General features: G+C 52.7%; 1 protein-coding gene across 1 annotated transcript in view; it reads right to left on the bottom strand.

The window, feature by feature from the left end:
- SHC3 (SHC adaptor protein 3) overlaps positions 1–18,701 on the bottom strand; it is a 108,995-nt gene that overhangs the window by 40,472 nt on the left and 49,822 nt on the right. The window contains exons 3-6 of the mRNA XM_025423594.3: positions 12,492–12,555; positions 10,202–10,321; positions 8,100–8,153; positions 2,721–2,772 (exon numbers count right to left, since the gene is read on the bottom strand). Coding sequence (XP_025279379.1) covers positions 2,721–2,772; positions 8,100–8,153; positions 10,202–10,321; positions 12,492–12,555 — 290 coding nt within the window. The remainder of the gene's footprint in view (positions 1–2,720; positions 2,773–8,099; positions 8,154–10,201; positions 10,322–12,491; positions 12,556–18,701) is intronic.

Raw genomic sequence — 18,701 nt, 5'->3', positions numbered from 1 at the left:
TTTTATTTTATTTTTTTAAAGATTTTTTATTTATTTATTCATGAGACAGAGAGAGAGGCAGAGATACAGGCAGAGAGAGAAGCAGGCTCCATGGAGGGAGCCCGATGTGGGACTCGATCCCGGGATTCCAGGATCACGCCCTGGGCCGAAGGCAGGCGCTTAACCGCTGAGCCACCCAGGCATCCCGGGATTGGTTTTTATTAAACATCAACCCTGGAGGCACAGAGCAAGCCCATATTACACAGCTGCTGGAGGTGTGGGGCTGCGCAGGGAGCGGTAGGAGGGGACGTGTCTCTCCAGCTGGTAAGGAGGCAGGAGTCTAAGCAGGAGGGAGGCAGACACGGTGGTTCCCACCTGACCGCTTCCAGTCACACATGCCCCCTGCACCCCCTGGTTGGCCCCAGCCAAGGATGCTGCCCGGTGGCATTTTGGAGAAGAGTAGAGTGGGGAAGGAGCTTCCCTTCGTTCTGAAAAGCAGCCATGGTGAGGGAAGGACAGAGGGTGCCTCCCGACCCATCTGTGGGGCCCTGCTAGTCCAAACAGCAGGGACCCAGACACCTGGAACCGGCCCTCTAAGGCAGTTCCTGGCACACCTGGAAGGGGCAGGGCTGCGGGTGCATGCTGCCTAATGGGCTGATGGGCAGATAGGGGAGGGCAGCAGAGCCTGCAGATGCCACAGCCACATCCCCACGCTCCGGCACCTCGTGGGCTCCTTGGAAGGAGCAGCGACACTGGTGAACTCTCACCAGAGAGGCGCAGGCCCCCAACCTCAACACAGTTTCCAGCCAATGGCAGCCTGTCCTCTGGGGCGTCTGCAGGCCCCGCATTGCTGGGACTTTTACATCAGAGACTGGCAAGAGCTCCGGGCTCCAGCTCCCCTGTACAGACCAGGCGGGTGCCGCTTCCCGGCCCCAGAGGCAGACTGGCTAAACGCTTAGAAAGTAACTTCACACCCGTCAGATTGGCAGGGACTTAACCACCAGGGAGATGAGGTCAGGCTGGGAGGTGGGGGGCCCTAACCCAGTATCACAGGTGCCCCAGTGCAGACAGGCACCCGCTCGAGGCAGAAGGCCCTGTGAAGAAAGACCCTGGAGCCAAGTGGCCACAAGCCGGGATACCAGGAGCTGGAGAGGCAGGAAGGGTGCCCTCTACAGGAGGGGCTCACAGCCTGTGGCCTTGTACGCAGGAGCCCTAGCAAACCTGAGGCAGCCTCCCACGGGGAGAACAGGCTAGTGGGGAGCCTCTCATCTGCCGTTCTCACCCAGGCCAAGCCCTGCTTCTCTGCAGCTTCTACAGGAAAGTTGCTGCAAGGTGGGGAGTTGCTGGGCTCCGGATGTCAGCAAGGGCTGTTGCGGATGGTCCTTGGCTCATCAGGACCGTCCGTGCCCCCCTCCTGTCTAGGCTCAAAGCTTCCCAATCGCCCCACCTCTGGTTCAGGAGTAAGGATGTGGCCAGGATAATCCAGGACATTCACCTCACCTCGCCCCCCAGACACCCGTGCACCTGGGGGCAAATAAGGCTGACACAGAAAGCTCTTGTCTTCTCTGATGGCGTGGAAGGCAGGCAGCCCCGCCACAGCCCCGAGTACCAACCCGGGGCAGGAGGATGCTGGGTGGAAAATCATCCTCACGCACTAACACGGGAATGCAAATTTTTATAGCCAGACTGGGTGGTGATCTGCAAGGTTCACTGACCTCTGAACCATCTAACCTCTCTGCAAATGCCCCCCGAGAGGGGCCGCACAGCAAGGCAGGGACATCTGTGCACAGACTGACCCCTGGGACTCAGTTCACCTGGCGGATGAAGCTCACCTCACCACATCACCGACAGTTACCTGTTCCCTGCTGCCTGCCTGCCTTGGAAACGCATCCAAGAGATGGTAAGGGGGAGGGGGCCAAAACATAATGCTAAGATCTCATTTGCATTGGAATTTTAACAGAAGAGAACATATGTATATGTATGTAGATAAAAAGTTCTGTAAAGCAAACTAGAAGATGTTAACAGTTGGTACCTGGGATGGAGGGTGGGAGGAGGCATAAGTGCGGCTCTAGATTGCTATACACCCCCCCCAAGGCGATGGCAACTCCATCCACGAGTTCTAAGTTGGGACTGTGGGAAGCGCCCATATTCAAGGGTATTCAAGGGTCGCGCACCTGTGGTCAGTGTGCCCACCCAGGCCATTGGCACTTACAGAATGGGGTGGGGGGGCATGGAGGTAGGATCGAGTAGGAAAGGATCCACGGGGATGGAAAGTCCTTGAAGGCCTCAGAGGCCCCATCCAGCCTACGTCTGAGGCCCTGGCAGCATTGTAGGGCATGAGGGGGTTGGCAGGTGAGCTGAGCTGCAAGGCTGTGCCAGGCAGTGGAGTTGGCAGTGAAGCTGGAGCTGGACAGCGGGACAGGTGCGCTATGTGCAGGGTTCCAGGTGGGACCCAGGCCACCCTCAGGACCCGAGTGGGTGCTGTGACTGTGGACCAGGTGTGCCAAGCTACGGCCAGGTGCGCACAGGTGTGTGTTTGAAGCTCACAGTCGTCCAGCGTCTCCTAACCCGGCGGAGTCTGCTGCCACACTTGACTGCCTGCAAACCTCAATTACCATTAACAACACGACAGGACACGTGCTCCGGTCAGCGAAGGGAGCCGAGATGATGAGCAACATCTGGTGTCCAGCATTAAGCCTGTCTGCCTGCGAGCAAGAGAGTGTAAGTCAAGCATTGCTTACCTCTGCGATTAACAGGGTCCTTCGCTACGTATGCCACATAGTCTGTTGTGTCCTGTCAAAGAGAAATGAGACATCCACATCACTAATGACAGGTGAGTCGGCACAGCCAGACGCACAGCACACACACCAGCTCAGGAGTCAAACGCTCCCAGAGAGGTGGCCTTCCTCCAACCACCATGGGCAGTAGTCACCCAAATGGAAGATTCAGACTCAGCAGGTCACCGGCCAGGCCTGGGGTTCTGCATCCACAGCCAGCTCGCACTGGCGCTGACACTGCTGTCTGTGCCTGAACCCCGGGCAGCAGAGATGTGAGGTGCACCCCGTTCTCTGCATGTTGGACCCCCCTGAGGGGCGCTAACAACACGGAGGTCGGAAGCCCAACTCCCAGACAATCTGACCTAAGTAGACTGCATATGAGGAAGATGGTCCTGAGAGTGGAGGCTGCAGCCACTGCCCTCCACTCTGCCTAACAGCGGCCCTCCACCTGAGCTGGTGCCGGCATCCCTCGCGGGGCTTGTGGAAGCAGATGGCAGGGCCCCACCTCCGGGCTTCTGATTCTGTGGGTCCGATGTGAGGCCCCCAAATGAGCATTTCTGACAAGCTTCCCAGTGATGCAGTGCTGCTGGTGCAGAGGCCATGAGGAAACCAGAAGTGAATGTTCAAAGGTTGGTTGCAAAGATGGATGAGACATCACAGTTCTTTTCTTCTCAGACGTAAGCAGTCATTTTAATCCTTTTAAGACGTTTTAAACATGTGGGCTCCATGTAGTAATCTGGCAGTTACAGGTGACACACTAGTCCACTTGGCTGCCTCCTCATCTAATCAGTGCATGGAGGAAACTCTGCCCTCAGAAGTGGGTGGGGCCGCCACGTGGATTTTAGTTTCTAAACCAGCAGAGGAATCAATAATTATCTTCATTCTTGAAAGCAGGGAAGACCTCCCCGTAAAGTTGACATTTTCAATATTCAAAGAAATCTCAGGGAGGCAACTGGTGAAGGCTCACCCCATTCTTGCAGCTACTTCCCAAATGTCACTGCTTGGAAGGCTCCAGGGTTATTGACGAGCTCCTGGTGTGTTCAGCATCTGAAAGATGCTGTGTCATGTGTTCCTCTACTTCTCTCCATGCCCAAGACACCTCCCCCCTCTTCTCTCTCTCTCTCTCTCTCTCTCTTTCTCTCTCTCTCTTTCTCTCTCTGCAGTGCTCCAGGAAAACCCCCCAACAGGAGTGGGGAGGACAACGAGCGTGGGGGTGTGCACTGGTTATGAGCACCTATGGCTAGTGGTGCCAGTTGCAGGGTACTTGTCCATATGCCGATTCCCAGAGCCCACAGCCAGGGCTCTCCAGAGGCTTCTGACATGATGGGCTGCTACCCGGGGCCCCTCCTGCATGTACCCACCTATGCTGTTCCATCCTCCTATTCAGGCCACTATCCACTAGTCTTTTCAGACTGAGCTGGGAAGGGTGTAGAGCACAGACCATCAACCCAGCCACCGGTCATTTCCATCAAGGAAGATCTGGTCAGGATCTGAAGCCAACTGCCGCTTGTGGTCACAAATGCTCTCCATGGATTCAGGAGATGACAGCGTTGGAAGTGTCCTATGATAGCACTCATGTCTCTCAGTTTGTGATCCACAAACCCTGGGGCCGGGCAGATATGTTTGAGATGTCACCAGAATTTTTTTTAAATCTGTTTTCTTTGCCATGATAATCTTAAAAATTAATGCAAGAATATCCAGAACCATCTGAACAACCACTGTGGTGTCAGTTCTGCATGTGATGTCAGCGTCAAGGTTGTCTATTGGGTCTCCAATTTTAAGGGTGCCAGGTTTTTAAAGAATTAGAGAAAAAAAGAACACTCAGACTAGATGCTTTTGCCCCAACTCAAGCAATTAATGTCACATTTGTACATAATGATGTATCACTGAAGTGCTGGCTTGAATAGAATAAATTAGTGGAAGTACTGAGTCATCCAGGCACCCGGGGTAGTGGAGAGATGCTGACCTTGAAGGATCCTGTACTGTGGTGGCTGCTTCTAGAGTCATGCCGAGAGTGGAAATCCAGCATCGGCAAAACCATCCATCACAGGAAATTAACGTTACTTTGAATGTTACTGGCTTTACTGTGTTTATCAGTAGTAAATGTTTGAATTTGACTGGGGTTTAGTGTTCAACAAGAAGCATAAACCTAAGGAGTCTATACTTGACTGATTTTTGTGCCTATTTGGGTAACAAAATCATTATGCATCAGCTCATAGGCAAGGCAGTTCTTCTTTTTACTTTCTTATTGCAGTCTGAGAAATGCTGCTCTGGGGAAGGAAGGCCAGGCAAGGGATGTGACTTGTGTCCCACGTGTCCTGTCCCTTGGATGCTTAATGGCTGAGCCAAGGCAGAGCTCTTCTCATGTTAATACTGATCATTTTCTGGCTCACTGCGGGAGTGTATTGCTATTCAAAACACTGTTCTAGACATCACACAGCCACACATGGAACACTCCGAGCTCCAGACACGGGGCTGCTGGTGCCTGTCCTGTGACTGTTCCATCGCTGTTCCCACTCCCCTAGACCTTCTGAGCCTGGCCAGCACTCTGGCACTTCCCTGGGGGAACTTGGAGCACTGTTAATGACAGTAGATTAAAATAACAGTGCATCTCTTGGGGGGAGTGGCTGGATTAACAGTGTTTTCCAGTCTATCTTCTTTGATATTTCAAAATGCCATTTTCTTACTGAGTAAACCAAGGCACAAAGCAGTAAGTGGATACACACTTAGTGGCAGAATAAGGCATACAGCCTGGAATTGTTAGTGTTATTTAAACATCTACCAATTATCCTGGTCACAAATCAGTATGGAATGGGAACTTATGCAAATGCAAATATGCATTTGGACTGGTTAAAATGGAAAGTAACAGAGTTCCCTCCCCACCCTGGTATCCTGACATTTTCTGTGTCAAAAAAAAGCTCAGAAGAAAATATTAAAAAGTCATGAATTTCTTTAAGGGTCACTGAATGCTTCCTTTTTTTTTTTTTTTTAATGACAAGGTGTTGAGGACATTTGAAAGCAGCTCACAGACCCATGTGCATCCTGGAGAATAAAATAATTTTAACACACGTCAACGTATTTGGTTTCCAGAGTTTTTCTTTGCTGTATACCCACTCATCCTATCAGCATTAGCTGAGGTTTGAGACAAGTTCTTGGAAGAATCTGTTGTTACAGGTGTGTTCTATTCCTTCCTTTTATTTTTCAAGCTGGGTCACCTCCCATATTTCAGAAACTATGGTGCCAAGCATCATATTGAGCCAGTCGTTAGGGCCCCTGCAAGTCGATTAGGGCCGATGCAAACACAGGGGATGGCATGAGGACAGATACGTGTGCAGGTGCGGTGCAGGTGGAGAACGGGCACACCTGTCCCTCCACATCCTCAGAAACGCACCACAGATGGCTTTGATTGTGGCAGACTCCCACTTTCTAAATGTGTGTCTCAATGAGCTCTTTCACTTTACAATAAAACCTAAAAAATGAAGGGGTTGGAGAGAAAGTAAAGGGAGCAGAGAGGAAGAGAAAGAGGAAAAACCACGGTGGAGATTTGAGGATGAGCCCCTAACTACGAGAGACAGCGTGAGTCAGGTGGGTCCTGAGGGGTGCACAGATGGTGCTCCGTCATCCTCTGTCAATCAGGCGGGGGTTTGAGGGCAAAGAACTGCATGCAAGGCGGCCAAATCCTTCTCCTGCCAGTGCCCTGGGCCCAAGGGTCTTGCCAAGCATGACATCTCCTGGCCCAAGGGTCTTGCCTGTATGACATCTCCCCAGGGGCTGCAGCCGCTGGGGCGGGGATGGCAGGCTCAGGGTGTCTGCAGCCGAGATGCCTGGCCATGACTGTACTGTCCTTTGGAAATGTGGAGATGAGAGCCAGCAGTGGGAACTGCCCCCTCCATCTGGCTCTGCATGAGCCAGCAGCCGTTCCCCAGGTGGGGGAGCAGGGGAGGAAAGGTGTATGTGGGCAGAAGTGGGATAAACACAGGGCATGGGAAATACTCCCTCCCCAGCCAGACCCAGACAAGGTCTCAGGCACTGATCACCTGGGCTGCCCTGGACCTGTCAACTCCTACGTAATAAAACACCACTTCTAAACCTCCATGCTCTCATTATAGGAGACTATTTAGCAGCAAAGGGGCATCTTGTCAGGACAATTTTGCTTTTTGAGTAAATTTAGCTCCAAGAAAATACTCATTTTGTTGTCAGAATTTTTAAAAATTCCCCTAGATCGGTGAAAACCTGGGGCCAATGAGACATGGTATGATAAGTCTCCAGGGGTGGTACTTTCATCCCCTTTGCTTTGGGAAGGGCTGACTGGCTCCTCTTCCCTCAAGACAATTTCTTGCCTGGGTTGCTTCAGAGGACTGGCCGGGGACAGTGAGCAGCAGTTACAGTGTGTAGGGATGTGTGTGTGTGTGTCTGACTCTGGGGGAGGAGGAGGACGGAGAGGAGGGAGGAGGAGAAGAAGGAGGGAGAGAGACAGGAAGGGGAAGAAGAAGATGGGGAGGGGGAGGAGAGAGGCAGGGAGGGGGAGGAGGGAGAGGGGGATGGGAGAAAGGAGAAAGGAGGAGGAGGGGAAGGGGAGGAGAGAGAAGGGGAGGAGGGAAAGAGGGAAGAAGGGGGAAGGGAGAAGGGAAGGGGAGGAAGGAGAGGATGGAGATGAGGCAGGTGGGCGGCAGGGAGGGGGAGGAGGGAGGTGAGAGAGGAGGGAGATGGGGGAGGGAGGAGGGAGATGAGGAAGGAGGAAGATAGGGAGGGGGAGGAGGGAGTGAGGGAGGAGGGAGAGGGCAGCTTTCTGATGACGTGGACACTGTCTGTGGTGCTGCTGACCAAGCGTAGGGAGCAGATTTCCTTGTGACCCCACCTTCTTGAAAGAAGCAACGCAAAAATAGAACATTCTCTTCTGTTCTCCCTCCCTCTCTGTCTCTCTCTCTCCTTCTCTGCTGGCAAAGCAAACCAGTAAGACTACAGCATTGAATTTGGGGAGAAAGATTCTAATTCCAAATATCTATGAATAAACCAGATCCAGTAAACCCGCGGCCCTCCAGTAGACCCCAGGGACGAAATCAGAGGCCCAACAGCGGGAAGGAAAAGCGCAGGGCCTGGCCGGCCAGGGAGCTGAAGCTGGGGAGCCGCCCCACGAGCACCTCACAAAGCCCACACTCCAGGGACTTTTGCCAGTTTGGGGCTAAGGAACTGAACCCGAAGGGCGGTCCAGAGGGGCCTGTGGGCTGGGGCTTGGGATCCCAGTACCTCCCCGCCCGCGGGCAAGAGGCGCCCCGCGCCCCCAGCCCTTCTCGGGAAGCCCGGGCAGCGCGAGGAGAGCAAGCCGCGGCACTTGGCACTTACCGGGTCTCCCCCGGAGGCGAAGGAGATGGACTGCATGTGGTGGTTCGCGATGATCTGCGGGCCCAGAACGAGAGAGACACCGTCACGCCCCGCCCCGCCCCGCGGCTCCCAGCACCAGCTGTCGGCGCGCAGCACAGGGGCCAGGCCCCCGGGATGGGTAAGGTGGGCCCTACGGACACGACCTTGAGGTCGGTCATGGCAGCGGTCCCCTCTGGGGGGCCCTTCCTGATGCCCCAGCCGCAAGCCAGGACCGCGGCACCTGGGTCTGATCGCACCCGGGAGGGAGGAGCTCTGGGCACCCGCTCGTCAGACGGGGACCCCAAGACCCCGGCACTATAGCGGGCAGTGCCGTGGCCACCGTCGCAGCTCTGACAAGGAGTGTGTCTCCCCACACAACGCACGTCCGCTCCCAAAGACACACGCGGTCTTCAGCAGAGACAGACCCACAGCCAGTGCAGAGGGAAGTGTGTTCCCCACGTGAATCCAGGGTGCGTGCTAATCAGAAAGCCCGCCAGAGATGGGGGCCACCCCGGGCGCTCTCGTAATCAATTTTATCAATTCAAAGGCCAGCGAGGACCTTCTGAGTTAATTTCGAACTGGGAAATTTCCATGAGCCTTATCAACTGCAGGCTGCAGCGGGATTCAGCAGACACTGAGTGAATTAGGAGCTGCCCTAAATTTAAAAAGCTACGTAAGGTTTCCGTGCTATTTTTACCATTTTGAAGAGAATGTAATGACAGTGAAGTAAATTCTGGGGCTGTAAACAGTGGTCCTGCCCGCACCCCAAGGCCACCAGGTTCAGCTCTGCGGGGCGCCTCAGGCCCTCGGTGCAGGCAGTGGGGAGTTAGGGAGGCGACACCCCACCATCCCAGGGCCTTCCCGCTCAAAGCAAGACTAGGACTGAGCCGTAGGAGAAAACAAGACAGTTTAAAATGCCTGCTTTGGTTGTTGGCATTTGCAAGAAGCACTTGGGATCTAGAAAGACCTGAGCGTGTAGATGGATAGACACAAGGAGGTCGCCCTGGATCCGACTGCCCACTGCCCCACGTGGAGCCTTCCGGAATCCTCCCGCCTCCAGTCCCCGGGGCAGGGGGCCACCAGGAGGGTGGCGAGCACCATCAATCCCCGAAGGAGGATCAACTTCTAAAAGGTGTGGATTTGTGCTTGTAAGGCAGCTCTAATACTACGGTTTGGAAATTGAAGCGGGTGTTGTGACTTAGAGGAAAACAATTGGAAATCATATTTGGTCACCACAATGCGTGACTGTCAGTCTGCGGTGGTTGCGGCCCCTCAGGTAAGATGGGAACTAAATGGGGAGCAAGCAGGGTCAAATAGGTGCAAGCAGGTGTTTCCATCTGAGGGAGGGTTCAGGGGGCTCCTCCTCTCTCAGTGGGGCTGCTCCAAATCTGCAACAGCTGGGTGTGCGCTCCACTACAGAAGAGCCACGGGATGTGGCTGGGACATGTGCCCCTGGCGTCCTGGAAGGCGCCCTCCTGCCCCTGAGCCCAGCCCCACACCCATCCTCCGCAACAGTGAGGACCTGACACAGCCAACCAGCCCCCCAATCCCAGGATGGCTGCGCCCCTTCTGCTCTTCCTGAGTCTTTTTTAGAAGAGGAATGAGGGAGAAGGGGGGACTAGGAGATATTCCCACAGAACTGAGGGCCACGGTCTGAGGGTCCCTAGAAACATGGGAGCAGCCATACATCATGTGATAAGGGACAGAGGCACATGATTCGGGGCAAGGGGACCTGCCTCCCTCGGCCGTCCTGCAGCATGAGGGCCTTGGCAGCTCGGGCTCGGCCTAGGAAAGGGGGCGTGAAAAGACAAGAACGAGGAGCCCGTGCCAAACACAGGCACCTGCCCTGACACTGCACGTAGATCGGACACTTCACCTGTTATCCTCAAGGAAAAGGCAATTTATAGCAGAATTTAAGAAAACCAATTCCATCTACCACTCCATGGGCGACCCTTCAAAGGGGCCCAAGTTTGCAGGCGAGCAGAGATTTGAGACGAACGTGCTCCCCCCGGCCCAGCACACCCGTGGGGGCGGAGCTCGGGGCGGGGCGGGGCGGGGCGGGGCGGGGCGGGGCGCCTACACACCTGCTTGGAGTCCGGCGTCCGCAGGTTCAGGCTGGCGGTGGATATGGTCAGGGAGATGCTCATCCCCGCAAACTGGAGGTTGCTCTTGCCCAAGATGCTGGAGAGCATTTTGCTGGGAGGCTGTGGAATCAAGCAGAAGCCATGTTAGCTTTTGGTTCACATCATCGCGGCCTCTCCTCTCCAGTGCTCCCCCGGTCATCTGCCACACCCCCAAACCTCCATCTCCCCGCCCTCACTAGGCATGTGGCAGAGATGATGCCACGGAGGAGCTGGGAGGCGGGATCCGACACTAACACACACGCTCTGAAACACGCAGAGGCAGCTGTGCACACAGCGGGATGAGGACACTCGCAGGATGTCTGTGTCCAGGTGGCTCCCATGGGGCCACGTCCCATGTCCCCCATAAGCCTGGGAAAGTGCCACAGACCGGAGTCCACAGCTGCCAGGCTCAGAAACCGGCTTCATCCCACCGGGAGTTAAACCCTTTAGGGCCAGAGCAGAGGGGTCCAGCATCCTCTGGAGTCTGGAGGCCACTCACCCCCACTCACTTGTGGGGTGGGACACAAGGCCTGTGGCTGGAACATCCTCCAGCCAGTGCTCACAGATGGTCATTAGCCCCTGCTGGGCCCAGAGCCAGCTCAGGACGTGCCACCTGGCCCAGATAAACTCAAGGTCCTTTGCACGGCCCCATGGACTGTGCTTTCCTACTGAGCACCTTCCCGCAGGTGCCTTAGGCACCTGCTTCCTAGTCCAGGGTCCAGGCCCCACTCACTGACCATCCTTCCCTTTCAGATTAGAATGTGCCCTGTTTGATATGCTAATTAATGCTAGGTCCTTTTTTAATCTCCTGACAAAGCATTTTAATCACCCTCCAAAATTCTGATTAAGTTCTAAGGGGGGGGGGACCCAGAAATCTGTTTTACTTGGTCTTACTTTCCCTACCTTCACTGACTCTGAGACACTCCCCTAGCCCTATCCTCAGACTCCCTCCCTGTTAACATATGTGAGATTCAAGATCCAAAGTTCTCTGCCAGGAACCCAGTAGCCCCAGTAGCCCCGTGGCTTCCCCGATGTCCCCAAGCTATGATGACAAAACCCACCCACAACTCTGTGAGTAGCAGGGACAAGCATGCACCCTGCCTGCAAACCTCAGTGTCAGGACAGACTTGGAGACCTCAGAGATGCCCCCAGGATGGAGTCTGGGCCTAGATGGTCCTGAGGGTGGGTATTAGTTATATACCTGCTAGACTTTTTTAACCGGAGAGTTTTCCTGAGCTTTCTCTTAATCCATATTTCTCCCTGCCAGGTGAAAAGGTTGAGTGACCTGGTCTTGAGCTCAGCCCACCACCTATGCACACTGTGGCTTCTATCTCTGTGCCTCAGCTTACACCATCTGTAAAACAGGGATGCCCATGGCATTCTGGAATGGACTGTACCAGCTAATGAGAGACAATTATTAAGTTTGTAGGAATTTTATGAGCTGGGCTTTAAAAGTGGCTGCTATGAAAAACTACTTAAATGTACAGTTAAATAAATTACAATTAAAAAACAATAAATACTCAAAGCTTGTCACTTTCTAGCTGTTTCTGCTACATTAATGCTCATCTGCATTGTTCTGGCCTCTTGTGTCCCCTGCACTTGCCAGGTGGGGACGCTGTGCAATGACCTGCCACCGCATGTCTTCAGGGATGTCACGTCACAGCTTGAAATCAGCCAGGAGGGGCACACACGCCACAGATCTGGTGCTTCTTACTCTGACCCCGAGAGCCGCTGGTTAAATCTGCCAGCACAGGGGCACCTGGGTGACTCCGTGGTTGAGCATCTGCCTTTGGCTCAGGTTGTGTGATCCCAGGGTCCCAGGATCAAGTCCCACATTGGGCTCCCTGCATGGAGCCTACTTCTCCCCCTGCCTGTGTCTCTGCCTCTCTCTCTGTGTCTCTCATGAATAAATAAATAAGATCTTTAAAAAAAATTTTTTTAATCTACCAGCACAGGGCATCTGTCACAGCAGCTATTCTACTGAAGTGAATTAATGCCCGTAAAGGCTGAGAAGGGCTCCTGTCCTGTCGATTGTGTCTATTCCCATCACTGTCTGCAGGTTTAGTTACTGGGGGTGCAACCAGAGAGCTGACTTGGGTCGGCCAGTGACAACTGTCCTGCCCATCACATGGCAGAAGGACCCTACGCTCTTATTGTTTTAAAAGCGCAGAGAGTCAGGCAGTGAAAGGGGATCCTGACGGGTGGGGGGTGACAAAAGGTGCCACGCGGGGAGGAGACACAGGAACAGTACCTTTCTCTTCCTGAAGGCTCCCTTGGTGCCAGGGACGGCTTCACAGACACGGCTGATGGCTTCCCTGAAGGGGGCAGGAAGAGAGATCCTTTTGTCACATTATTCAGGATTCTGTAACCCACAGAGCACATGTGCATGTCCCCAGGGAAAACATCTGCTGTGCAGTTGAGTGTAGACAGTAGGCCCCCCGCAGCGGGGGTCACCTAGTTCCCCTCAAACGAGCAAAACTGTGCAAAACACGAACAGGTCATCTTGAACCTCTGATGGGCAGTGCCCTCCTGGTGGATGCATCCTAACGGTGTGATAGGTATGACAGGTATCGATGACACACTCCTCTCCTGTATATTTGGTGAGGATTCCATTCGATAAAGCAGGACCTTGATATGTATTGGTGTTCCCTTCAAGGCCATGGTCCTGGCACAGGCCCAGACCTGGCCAAGCATGGCCACGGGTCAACATCCTTCTTCCAAAGCAGGTCAGAATGTTATCAAAAGAAATTTGGTCTTCTGAGTGTTATTCTTAGCTTCTACAGTTAGTATCATAAAACCAAAAAGGTTCTGAGGGAGGAGAGGCTATCCCGCGGTACACAAATGAGCCAGACATGAGGTCTGTGCAGGGCAGCTCCCCGGAGCACGCATTTGCTGAGCAACTACTATGTACAGGGTGTGCCCTGAGGAGAGGAGGCAAAGAGAGTCCTAGGTACAGGGGATGTGACGGGAGGCCGGGCTGCAGAGGGTCCTCCCGGGCGGGAGCCCTCGAGAGGTGGGAAGCAAGCGGAATGGACCTCATGGAGGCTGCTGTGGTCCAGATGGTGGAGGCAGGGGTGCCTACGGTGGAGGGGGCATGGCTGACGGCAGGTGCTTGAAAGCAAAAGTGGGAAGTGGCCTCAGTGGGAAGTGACAGAGACGGGCCAGAGGTGGCTCCAAAGTCAGGAGCCCAGAAAGGAGCTGGGTGAATGTGAACATCTCCCCTCCCTCGTGGGGAAGGACGAGACAGTAAGAGAACACAGGAAGAAAGAAAAAGAAAGAAACAGGGATCAGGACACGCCAGGTGACAAACAAGACAATGGGTCCTCAGAAATATTCTGCAAGCTTTAATACTTCTTGAGATTATTGTCTATCATCTGGAAAAATAAGTACCACCACACGACAATGCTCTTACGAGAAACCTGTCCTTGTCAAATTAGGTAAGAGACTGTTCAGGTAAGCTTCACCTTTGCTGCTGAATTCACAGCAGAGGGTAGAGAAAGACCATTCTAGAAGTTCAGATGCCACAAAGACTGCAGGACTGAATCGCCGTGACTCACAAAAAGTTCATTTAAAAGGAACGCGTGTTTTTGATGTTTATGCTTAGTCACACATTTTATAATAACGTTCTAACTGTGGTTTTATCGAAATGATCACCCAAGGACCTTCTAAAAGTAAATTCCTATTGAAGAAGGTCAAGCTGTCTCTTTATAGAGCTGAATAAACCCCAGCATTTATATTTTATCTCTTTAATTAAAAAAAAAAGTTCAGCACATCTCTGCACTGTGCTTGTTATATTAAGTGACAGACTCGGCCGAGCAAAGCAGCCAAATCTCTGATGGTCCCAGCAGGCCAGAAACATATCATCCGGCAGGAAGTATCCTGTAGGTCTCTCCTTAAATATCCATTATAAGCTTCAGATTTCTTTCCCGATCTACCACCATGGACAATGAGAAAAAGAAATCAGCCTTGGGTGACAGTTTCCCAAGAGGATAACTGTCAAGTGTCTAACCTGTATGACACTTGAGTCTGAGCGGGTGGGCCATGAAGCTTGGGCCACAGGCCTCCCCCCGCTGCCTGCGTGCAGCTTCTGTGAGGGAGGTGGGACCCACCCGTGGACATTAGAATGGGTTGTGGGAGGCAGTGCAAATAATAAACCCATCTGTCAAGCAAGTCCTCCCACAGAGAGTCAGGCAGCAGCCCAGGGCACATTTGGAGACTCAGTCTTTTGTCCTTAAGATTTGCAAATGTCAGAAATTTCTCAGAGCTCCAGCACCAGGTAAAGTCCAAAGGATCCCCTTGTGAGCTCTAGAATTCCCCAACACAGCTGCAAATCAAGCTGCTCTTGAGAAAAATGTCCTCTCTCCATCACCCGCACGTACTTGCTTGTAATGCTCATGTGCTAACCTGCATGCGTGTGAATTATCTCTGCACCCAGGCCAATGGTGTCCATTTCCATTTGAAACAGGGATGTGATGTAACACAGTAACTGCCACCCTTCCGTGCCTGGTCACTCTGCGGTCTAACCACAGAGGTCACGATTCTCCTCGTCCCTCCTCACTCTCTAGCACAGCACATTTGCATGAGTGCTCCCACCCCAATTTGTTCATTTAGCAATAATAATTTGGCTTTGTGCAATTGCAGTGAATCCTGGAGTGAGTCTTAGGTGGCAGTAACAGGTGCTCCCTTGTCATTAGTAACAGAGAGTAACCTCGACCCACCTGTTCAGCATGATCCCACCTAGGTGAGCCATGCTGTGACCTCTGGCACCTGTGCAGTCACCCAAAAGTACTCATCACCTCTCTTTGTTGTGGTCCCACCACCTCCCCCCATTCAGCATAAGGTTCTCTTGAACTTCCACCTCTCACATTTCATAACTGCTGCAGAGTGTAGCAGGAGTTGAGAACTGGGTCCTTTGAACTCATGGAGCACCACTGTTGTCCCCGTTCATCCATCTCATGCTGCCCACTCCCCCTCCCCAAACACACCATTTTACAAACTAAAATCATAAAAAAAGATATGTGTTCCAAATGGTGATTTTTGTTATCATGTTATATTCTAGTGGGTGAAGGAACAACAAATATACACGTATGATGGCAAACTCTCATCCGTTGCACAAAGAAACAAAAAGGAAAGATAAATATGGTGGAAGGGAGTAGAACACACCACCCCACAAAGGCCACCCTGGCAGCAAGTGAAAAAAATAGCTCTGCTCTTCCCTTATTTGTCTAGAAATAGGACATAAATTTGTGGAGACAGCCCCACTGCCCTGTCTACAGGGAAGGATGGAGGTGAATCACCAGATAGCCCTGGGCCCCCTGCAGCACCAAGAACCAGCACTGGAATCGACTTGCTGCAACTAGCTCTATCTATCCATGGATGTCCATGTGTATTTGCCTCCTCAGTTTGCCACACCTAGAAACCCAAAATTCTTTTCCTAGGCTTTGTCACTTCTGTCTGGATTGCTTGTGCTTTGTTAAGATGTGATATAAGCCCAAGTTCTAACCACTTCTTTGAGTTACTCATCACCGAGTTTCCCTGTGTATGTGTATTATGTGTATCAATCACCTGCTTCTCTCCTGTTAGTCTGCCTGTTGTCTGCAGGGCCCTAGTCAGAGAACACAGGAGGGCAGAGCAAAAAGTGTTTTCTTCCTCCAGAGTGAAAAATACAGCAATCCACACCAAAGGAGGACAGAGTTATCAGTAAGTGGTGTTTCAGTGTCTGGGTAGCTATCCAGGAAAAGAAAATCAAACTGGGTTTCTGTCTTGTGCCTTATATACAAATAAATCCTAAACGGATTGCAAACTTAATTTCATCGTAATGAAACCATAAGTTCTTTTTAAAAAGAAAAAGAAAATACTGACACACTTAAGAGGATAAAAATAAAACTTTATGCAGAAGTAAAATGGTAACATTTCATAGTCAGAAAGATAATTAATATAACCCAATAAGGAAAATATCAAAAGCCCAATGTACAAATGATAAAGAATTCACAGAAAAAAAGAAATACAAGCAACTCTTGGACACATGAAAAGATTCTCAGCTTTACTCAAAATAAGATGACAAATTAAAGCTTGTGCTAAGGGGCACCTGGGTGGTTCAGCTGTTGAGGGTCTGCCTTTGACTCAGGTCATGATCCCGGGGTCCTAGGATCAAGTCCCACATCAGTCTCCCTGCAGGGAGCCTGCTTCTCCCTCTTCCTGTGTATCTGCCCCTCTCTCTGTGTCTCTCATGAATAAATAAATAATCACTTTTAAAAAAATAAAAACTGTGCTAAAATGCCACCTCACAGCCAAAGGTCAGACAGAGATTGATGAGACATCATAAAAAACCCCTCCATGTGGCAAGAAGCGGAGTGGCACAGCCTCTGTGGGACAGACTCATGGCATCAAGCAAGATAGGACATGCTCAGACCCTTTGGTCCAACAGATCCTCTTCCAGGTGCACACTCTCTAGCATGCTGGGAGATGGGCCACGGACATGTGTACACCATTACTCACTGCAACCAGGTTTTTAATAGGGTGGGAAACAGTGGTCATCATAAGAGCCAGCTCAATAAGTGATGGCAACTCCTCAAGGTGGACGGCCAGCATGGTGCTGGTGCTGGTGCCCCCTGTGCCCTCACTCCATTTCCTCCAAGCTCTTACTCCTACGAGCTGCCCCTGCAGATTCTCCCATACCTGCCATGGCCCCAAATGTGGTGGGCAACCTGTTTACATGCATCTGCCCTCAGCAGACCCCTCTCTCCCTTGCCACACTCCCTTTCCTCAACTCTTGACCCCACACTGCTCTGATGTTCTCTTCACCCTGGTACTCTTTGCCAGTTTCTTGCCTTCTCTGTGACTTGGCCACAGGGCTCCATCCTGCCTACCTCCTCTCTGTCCTCTGTGCTACTTGGATGAGTGGATGAGCAGGGGACAATCCAAGAACCAGCTCACTGCCCCCAACTCCTGTCTCAGTGCACATAGGGGTCCCAGTACTCCCTGGCCCTGGATGAAGCCCCAGACACACTCTGTATCTAATCCACCCACTTTCGCACAAGAAAGTGACCCCAGGCACTTGCAAGTCACTCCATTTTCCTATTTCCAGTAATAAAGATGTGCATCTCAGGTAACAGTAAAACACCCTGAACACCACGAAAAAGTAGAGCCGTCCTCCCCTATTTAGAGCTGCCTGGGGAGGAGACTACAGGAAGCCAAGGACGGCAGGTGCCTTAGGCTGCAGCTTCTGACACCCTGGCCTGTGGGAACATGGGGACGTGGAGACACAAGTAGAGAGGAAGTTGGGCTCACACAGCAATCCTACCAGCCCTGGAGCTGGGGCCCCTGCCAGGGCCAAGGGTTGCATCTGACTCTGCTCCTTTGGACTATCTGGGTGCGTGTGCTGTAAAGGTGTTGGTCCTTCATCTGCCCACACATCTGTCCCCTCTGGCATTCACATCCATGGGCCAGCTGTAGCCCTCTTGCTGCTGTGGATCCAGTGGGCTCAGAGCCCACATGGGGTGCCCCCTGCCCCCAGGCCTTCAGCCTGGTCATTAGCAGGAAGCTGTCAGCAACACCCACTCCTGGTATAGAGACCATCAGTGCACTAGACATGCCAAAGGCTGCATCACCTCCGTGAAGCCCTTCACTCTGAAGCAAGAAGGAACCACTGGCCCCTCCCCAGTGTGGATAGCAGAGAGATCACAGGGCTCTCACCACAGAAACAGGTTCCATAATCCTGCCCTCATCCTGCGATTCCCCCAAGCTTGGTGCTGGGCAAATAGCAGCAAGATACACCCCATCCCCCTCTTGTCTTCCCAAGCCCTGTTGGGTGGCCATCCCCCATCGAGACTGCAGGAGCTGAGGCCCTGAGGCCTCTGTGGTGTGTTCCCTCCACCCACTCCCACCCTCAGGGTCCTACGTCTCTGCTCCAAATGCTTCACTAGTCTTTATCTCAAGCCCCCACATCTGCTCCAGGGATAGGATTTTGGAGACAATTCCCACACCCAACTGATAGCTCCATCTCATTGTCTTGAAGGCTTCTCAGACATCATGCTTCAAACTAAGTCTTGACTGTCTCCACCGCAGGCTCTCTGACCTAGCTCTTCCCGTGGGGGAAACAGAACCGGGGTCCACAGGGGAGCGTGGCACATGGTGGGCAAGTGAGGTGCGGCCACGGGGAGGAGGCCTGCCAAGAGGCCACAGGTGGACAGATTTGCAGAGCCATGGGTGGAGGGTTCAGACCCAGGGGTGGCTGAGGAGTGACAGACCCAGAGGCCCTTCACACAGTCTGGTGAGATAGTCACGGAGCTGAATGGACATTAGCCGCTGTGTGTGGGACAAGGAGGTGGAGAGACATGGTGGGCACGGAGGCCAGCCAGACGTCTGTGGCAGAAGTAGCCAAACAGACCACTGGGGAGGAGGCCTTCAGGCCTGCCTAGCCATGGAGAGTGACACTCAAGGTGCTCTTGTCATGGGACAA

This window comes from Canis lupus, chromosome 1 (assembly GCF_003254725.2).
Source record: "Canis lupus dingo isolate Sandy chromosome 1, ASM325472v2, whole genome shotgun sequence".
Classification (NCBI taxonomy): domain Eukaryota; kingdom Metazoa; phylum Chordata; class Mammalia; order Carnivora; family Canidae; genus Canis; species Canis lupus.
Note: the sequence above shows the minus strand (reverse complement) of the source record. Positions and strands in the feature narration are given on the sequence as shown.